At 56.6% G+C, this 7,280-nt stretch overlaps 2 protein-coding genes across 2 annotated transcripts in view; both read right to left on the reverse strand.

Moving 5' to 3' along the window:
• The window catches only part of GINS4 (GINS complex subunit 4), a 5,928-nt gene extending 4,959 nt beyond the window's left edge, over window positions 1-969 (reverse strand). The window contains exon 1 of the mRNA XM_017831802.1: window positions 961-969. Within this exon, the coding sequence (XP_017687291.1) occupies window positions 961-969 (9 nt within the window). The remainder of the gene's footprint in view (window positions 1-960) is intronic.
• GOLGA7 (golgin A7) lies at window positions 248-3,731 on the reverse strand. Its single transcript, XM_017831841.1, has 5 exons — window positions 3,583-3,731; window positions 2,626-2,778; window positions 2,220-2,321; window positions 1,833-1,896; window positions 248-1,448 (listed from the first exon to the last, which is right to left on the reverse strand). Exons 1-4 carry the CDS (start codon window positions 3,691-3,693, stop codon window positions 1,849-1,851), a joined length of 414 nt encoding a protein of 137 aa, XP_017687330.1. The 5' UTR covers window positions 3,694-3,731; the 3' UTR covers window positions 248-1,448; window positions 1,833-1,848.
• Window positions 3,732-7,280: the final 3,549 nt, after the last annotated feature.

Here is a 7,280-nt window from a genome sequence, read left to right on the forward strand (position 1 = left end):
CGGCAGCCCCTTCAGCCAATCAGGAGGCAGACGCAGCGCGCGGCTCTCGGCCCGGGCTGACACCTCCCCCCAGCCCCCCCGGCCCCCGGTGCCCGTGTCCCCCCGTTCCGGCTGCGAACCGTTCCGGGGAGGAGCGGTCCCCGCCCAGGAATCGCCGCCCCCGGAGCCGCGGGAACTCCCCGGGAACAGCCCCGGCCCCGATCCCGGCCCTGCGCTCACCCCCCGGCACCGCCACACAGACCCGCACTCGGTTTAAGAAAAGGTTTACTGATCAGTACTTCTGCCAATATTGCAACAGCTGTGAAAGGCAAACACTGTTACACAGTTTAGAAAAAACAAGTTTTTATACAATGAAAATATTAAACAAATCTCAAACAAAACCCCACAGTGGCTGAGGAATGAGCCTGGAGTTCCAGATCCAGTATTAGCACCTGCAGCACCACCAAATCAGCCCCTGGGCCCCTGTCTCAGTTGTCTCTTCTGAACTCCTGAGTTCCTTCTACAACTGGACACTGACACCCGGCACCTAAACCCAGGCTTTCATCAGGGAAAAGGATGGAAGAGAAAGGATTAAGCCAGCTGGGACTGTGGGCCCTCCATGGTGCTGAGCAATGTCCATGCACGAGGCTGCCAAGGAATGCACAGCTCTGCTCCTGCAGCACCAGGACTGAGAGACCACCTCACACGACACCTAACAGCTCGTCAAAGCCATGTTTTCCTATAATTTATAGATAATAAACCCATAAAGAAACAGTTGTACACTTCACATATTAATCAGAGTAGGGTGGGAGTTGTTATGTTTATTGGCTCAGCATCCACTTTACTGTGCTCTCTGCTCACAGCCCAACAGGCCCTCCTGGGGAGCACAAAGACCACCAGGGCTCAGGTCTGGCCACTCCTCCCCTTCCAGGGATAACCAACACAGCCACACAAGGAGCACTTTGCCCTCTGGTTTCCTACAAGAGGCATTGCCTTGGGTCACTCCTGGCCAGGAAGAGGCACTGTGTATGTCCTCACTCCAGCACCGACCTGGAGGGGAACTCCCCACCCTGAGCTGGAGCTGTGCAGAGCCCGACTGAAGGACAGAGGGCTTTGAGGACCAGGGAGGAGCAGCACTGCACTTATGGGACTAAAGCTAACCCTCTGCTGGGCTGAGGGCCCCGTTTCTTTCAGGGGAGAAAGCAGCTTTACCACTTCTGCTTTTTCTTCTTCTTCAGAAAAAAAAAAATAAATCCCAAAGCCAAAACAAAACTAAAAAGTGATTTCATTGCTTCAAAATCTCCTGTAAAGTGGATGCTGACCAGCTAGGTCACCCCCTGGGGAGCAGTTTGAGGAAGTTAGTCCTTGTAGTAGATGGCACTGTGGATCTGGCAGCAGAGAAAGGAATGATGCTCTAAAGTAGGAGGTAGGGGAACCTTGGTACAGCGAGTCCACCGGTGAGCTGTCGTCTGCAAAAGAAGTTTCACGGGATTAGAAACTCCTCCTAAGTCAAACCCTTCCACAGCTGCAGTTTGTTATCTCGGGAGGAGAGGCAGCAGGAGCAGCCTGAGCAGAACTCAGCACTCTGGATTTTGTTTGTCCAACAGGAAATAAAGACTTTTATTCTGTTTCTTTTTGCATAACAGGCATAAATATTTCCTCCCTCTTTCCTGCACACCCTGCCAACAACCCAGACTTTACACCCCCATCCCAGGACCTGCAGAGCACCTAAGACAGGGCAGCCAGTTCCAGTTTGAGCTTTCCAAGGCCAGGGATAGTAATTCTGATGTTCTATATCTCCTCTGAGCACAGAGAAGAGGCTGGGATTGATCTGGGATCAAGGTAACAGGTACCTGAGACTCCACAGTTTTATCTTCCACTGGTCAAACCTCTGTCTTCATAAATGGTAATTTCAATCTGCACAGAAAAGCTGTTAGGGAAACACACCATAAAGAGATTATGAAAGCATAACCAAAAAAAAGGCAGGAAAACATCAGGATGATGGGACCTTTGACCTCTGCTTCATTCCTGCTGTTTTAAGGGAGGTCTCAGAGTTCCAAAGCAAAGGGAACAGCTCATGTGAGATGCCCTGTCAGGTTGGGTTCCACTACATTTTCAGTGCCTTTCCATCTGCCAAATCTTAATGTACCAAAACCTGAGCAGGACACAACAGAGGTGCCACACTGAGACAAACAGGGAGCACGAGCCAGGAGACAACCTCAGAAGCCACAAAAGGATACAACTCTGAGTCCTCTTTCAATGGGGTCTGTCAGCAGGAGGCCCTGAGGAGCGTAGATCTTCTCGTTCTGTTCCTGGATGAACTTGGCAATTTTCTTTAGAACCTGCCAACAGAACAGCACAGGAGTCACAGCTCCTTCCTCAGGCTTCCTTAGTCACGAGTCAGAGCCCCAGCAGTGTCACAGGTATGGAGAACCAGCACACACCTGGTGTGGCAGCAAATCCCTGCAGGACCCAGGGGACTCAGGGACACCCCGAGGGGACCTAGGGACACCCCTAGGGGATCAGGGGCACCCCAAAGGGACCCAACTGAGGTACCTCCACAAGGAATCTGTCCCACAGCACTGCAGGTCACAGGAAACCCCCCCCAGGCCCACGTCCTTGCCCACGGGGGAGGCAAACACACACCTTCTCATAGTGTGTCTCCATGCACAGGAAGATGGTGTAGGCAGTCAGGCAGGCCAGACACCCCTCCAGGTAAGACTGGCCCCCAAGTTTTTCAGCTTCTGCATAGAGGTTGTTCAGCGTCCGGACCGTCTCCTCAAACTGCTGCCTGTCAATCTGCAGGAGAAGCAAGAGGGGCTGTCACAGCCTCCCACACCCTCAGACATCCCCCTCCTCTCCTGGAAGAGCTGCACTGTGCTCAGAGCCCCAGCCTGAAGGACATCCAGTCTCAGGGTGCAGCTCCTGTGCTCGGGCCGGGCCTGGATTGCAGCACAACGTGCACACAGAGCCCCTCAGAGCAGCACACAACACCCCTCAGCCACCGTGAGAGAACCTGAGCCCACAGCCAGCAGAGACAAGCAGGTGGGGAGTGCCTGGACACTCCTGCTGCCCACGGAGCTGGCCAAACACCCCCCCCCCAAAAACACAACACCCCCAACAATCACAGTAAAGGAACGAGGGCGAGGAAAATGTGGAGCAACAGAAAGAGAAGGGGGCAGGAAGGGGTGTTTGTTTTGCTGTCAGCTGAGGATCTCACACCTGGCAGCATCGAGCAAAGCGAGAGCACTTGAGGCAGCACTTGAGCGCCTCGGAGCGCGCTCGGCAGGACGGGCAGGATTCCACGGGAGGGGACGGTGCCAACGCCCGGGGGCACAGAGCCGGCTCTGTTCGCGCAGACACAGCGGGCACACTCTGCTCCCCTGCTGCCAACCCGCCGCCTTCTCGGGACCCAGACACGGGACTGGGCCCGGCACACGGGGGCGGACCCCCCCCGCCCGGCCTCCGCTGCGGGTTTGTGCAGGAGCCGCTGCCCCACGCGCGGGGGTCCCGCGGGACCGGCCCCTGGCCAGCCGGGGCGCCCGCCCGTCCGGCCCGGCCCGTCCGGGCCCGCTGGTCGAGCCCCGGCGCGCCCCGCCTCACCCTGTTCTCCAGCTCGGCCGGGAACTTGCTCTGGAACTGGCAGCGCGTGCCGCCGCTGTAGTCGCGCTGGATGAACACCTTGCCCGACACGGGCGCCTGCTGCGGCCTCATCGCCCCGGCCCGGCCCCGCCGCCGCCGCCCCGCGCGCTTTGCGGCTGTCGCGAAAGCGCCGGCGCCGCGCCGGGCAGGCCGAGGGCGGAAGTGCTGCCCGCACCGCGCCGGGGCGCGGCACTGCGCAGGCGCAGCTCCGCCAGGCGGCTGAGCGGCCCCGCCTGCGCGTGCGTGAAGGGAGCTCGCGCTCCATTGGCTGCACCATCACAGGAGAGGGCGGGGCTCCGCGTGACTCCGCCCCCCTCGCCCCGCACGTGGGACCGGGAACGGCCCCGGGAACGGCCCCTCCCATCCCGGGAACCGCCGGGAACCGCCGGGAACGGCCGCTCCCATCCCGGGAACTGCTGTTGTGTCCCTGTGCCCCTGGCCACCGTCCCAGCCCCGGCCAGCTGAGTGCCCGGTGCCCGCTGTGGTGCCAGCCAGTGGCTCGTTTATTTCAGCAGTTGATAAGACCCGAACAAACAGCTCGGGGAGGCGGCGTTTTGTTTCTTCAGTCCCGCCGTTTGCTCCCGCAGCTGGCCCTCCCCAGCCAGCTGGAGCTCCCGCCGGGAGATGATAAACGAGGGGAGCATCCCAAGGGGAATGAACTGCGGCTCAGACGGGATGTTTTGGGTCACGCTCCCTCTCTGCTGGGTCGGTGTCCGGCAGGGCTGCAGGGCCAGACGTGCTTCCCATGCCCCCGGTGCCAGGGGAGGCTCCCGGGGCAGGATGTGCTGCCAGGCCATGGTGCAGGGAAGGGAAGGGAAGGGGGCTCTGGGGTCACTGGCTGCAGCACTGGGGGGGCCCAGGCTGCTTGGACACTGCCCTGGCACATCTGTCCCCCTCTCCATGGACACAGACTCCTGGCCCTGTGGAACTTTGGTGTCCGAGTTCCCACTGACAGGGACTTCTCCATGCAGTAATTGAAAAATGCAAATGCCTTGTGCCCTTCCTGCAGGGAATCCCTCTGTGGGGCTACAGCACTGACTCACCTGGGGAAGCCAAACATCACACAGAGTGTCTTTTAAGTGGAAATGACCGATTTTTCACAATGAGATGAAGCAGAAATAATTAAGCAGGGCCACAGCCATAGTTATCTTGTACCTGATTGCCAGGCAGGAATTACTTCACTGTCCTCTTTGGCTGTTTTTTCCTTTTCTTCTGCTCAGGTGCTGATAATGTTTCCACCTCCTATCACAGGGCCTGTAGAAATCCACTTTCAGAGGAGCTGCTCTTGCACCCCGAGTCAGTCCGTGGACTTTGTGGGCAAACAAATCCCAGGAGTGGCTGCTGGGCTGAACAGAGAATACGCAGCAGGGCGACAGTCTGAGTGTGTGTAGAGAGGAAGCAGCACAACACCAGTTTAAAGATACCTTTTCCCGTTTGTATTTACTCTGTCTTTCTACTCTTGAAGTGGAAAGTGCCCTTGCCTGTCTGGAAGGCTCTGCAGGAGCCGGGAGGGGACAGTGTCCCCATCCTGCCTGGTCATATGCTGGGCACGGCTGGAGGGAGCCAGGGGGCCCCGCCTGGGAGTTCCTGAGACCCCCGTGAACCCTCTGCATTTGCAATTTCCACTTGGTTCCCATCACACCAGTCTGGTGCAGCATTGTCCTTCCTCTGAGAGAGGACTTTTGATGGCCAAGAGGAATTCAGTGCCAGTGGAGCAGCAGGAAACATTAACCCTTAATTCTCAGCTGGGGGGGCCTGAGCAGCAAGACCCTGGTCGGAGGGGCAGGAGTCCCTGCTGCCAGCGAGGGGGCTCCAGATTCCCCCCTGGCTGTCCAGCTCTGAGGACAGGGGCAGCCCAGGCTGCCTGGTCCCGGCTCAGGGACCTGGATACTCTTGCCTCACCCTCCTGCCTTCCATCCCTCCCACAGGAGCAGCCTGAACTAATTAACCCTCTAGCACTCCATAATGAGGGCTAATAAACACCTAATGGGTTTGCTTGAACAACCTCGGCAAAGGCTGCAGGAAACCCCTGGTCTGTGGGGTGGGGTGAGACCAGGGAGCACAGGCTGGGGCTGCCCCCAGCTCTTCCCTCCTGCCCCCCTGAGCCCAGACCCCCAGCCCTGTCCCTGCGTGCCCCTCGATGCCATCAGGCCTTGTCCCCTCTTTGGGGACCCGGGACTCGACTGTGGGCAAGGCAAGGTGGGCTCATAGTTCCTGCAAACGCTGTGGTCGGTGCCCTGTGCCTGTCACAGCGGGGCTCGAGCAGTGCCAGGAGCCCCAGTGCAAAGGAAATGTGCTCAGAAATATTCTGCTTAAAATACTGTGCCAGATGGACGGCATCTTCCTAACCTTTAGCTGGTTCCAATGTGCAAACAGTTAAGACCATAATGTTAACATTTTCTCAGATGTTTTATGTGCATATAAAATATTCTCAAAGAATGTGCTCTTGAATGCAAGGTTTTATCCCATTACAATTTTATTAGTTTATAAAAACATAAAAATATGTTTTCAGGGTCTCTGAGATACTGCTGGCCTTCGCAGTAAACTCTGAAGACCTTGCAGTGGAATATAATCACTGCTATGTGGGAGATGTCTCTGAAAGTTTTGTGATGAGGTAAATGTGCTAATTTCTCAGTCCTGTATCTGATCACCTCTGAAACCACTTAACACAGGAGCAGTTAATAACAAATATGTTCCATCTCTGCATTGAAACCTTCTTTTGCTTTCTGTTGGGGGCCAAAGGCTTGGCTTCTGAAGTACAGCTTAAGAGCTCGGGGCAACTCTTCAGTTAACTCAGTTGCTTCTCTTATCCCCCAGCAAGCAAAAGAACAGATCTCTCTTCCCCTGCCTGGCAACTGTAGCCCCTTCCAGCTGGCTTCCAGAGGCGGCAAGTGAGAATACATTTCTTTCCTGGCTTAACTGAAAACCTCAGTCAAGGAAGGAGATAAATGGAATTTAATAGATGTTCATTTTTAGACATCTACTGTTGTGCTTTTGAAACAGAAGGGATGGCAAACACTGTAATCCCTGGAAACCTTCCAGGTTTGCCATGTGAACAGGAAGGCCAGGCATGGGAACGCTGGTCGTGTAATCTGTCCCTTTCTGAAATATACATTTATTGCACCGCGGTGTTTTATGATTCCATGCCTAAGTAGTTCATAATTTTAACAGGCCCATTCCGATTCAGAGCAGTGAATTAGAGTAAACCCGTTAAAGCTGTGCAGGGAGCGTCCCCGAAATCATAAAGCAGGGCAGTAAATTGCTGTGCTCAGGAGAGAGCCAGGCTCTGTCTCCGGGCTCGCACACCCTGGGCTGACCTGGAGGGGCTCAGCCACAAACCCGGGGTGCTCCGGGGGGCCCTGGAGAGCTCTGTCCCTCAGGAGCCCGTCCCGGGGGATCCCATCCTTTGGGAGGGGCACTGGGAAGGGCCCACGGGGCCACGTGGTCCCCTCTGCCCCTGTGAGACCCCCGGGTGCTGGAGGGCCACGCTGTGCCCGTGGGCACGGGGTTCTCCAGCCCGACCAAGCGCAGGCACTTGGGGCTCACGGGGGGAGACGGAAGCGCTTTGAAACAAAGGGTCTTTCAGGCCACCTCACGCAGCATAGATCCAAGAGGACAAATCAAATTTACGGGCATAGCTTAGATTGGGAGATACGCTC

Source organism: Lepidothrix coronata, unplaced genomic scaffold (genome assembly GCF_001604755.1).
Source record: "Lepidothrix coronata isolate B3197 unplaced genomic scaffold, Lepidothrix_coronata-1.0 Scaffold197, whole genome shotgun sequence".
Lineage (NCBI taxonomy): Eukaryota > Metazoa > Chordata > Aves > Passeriformes > Pipridae > Lepidothrix > Lepidothrix coronata.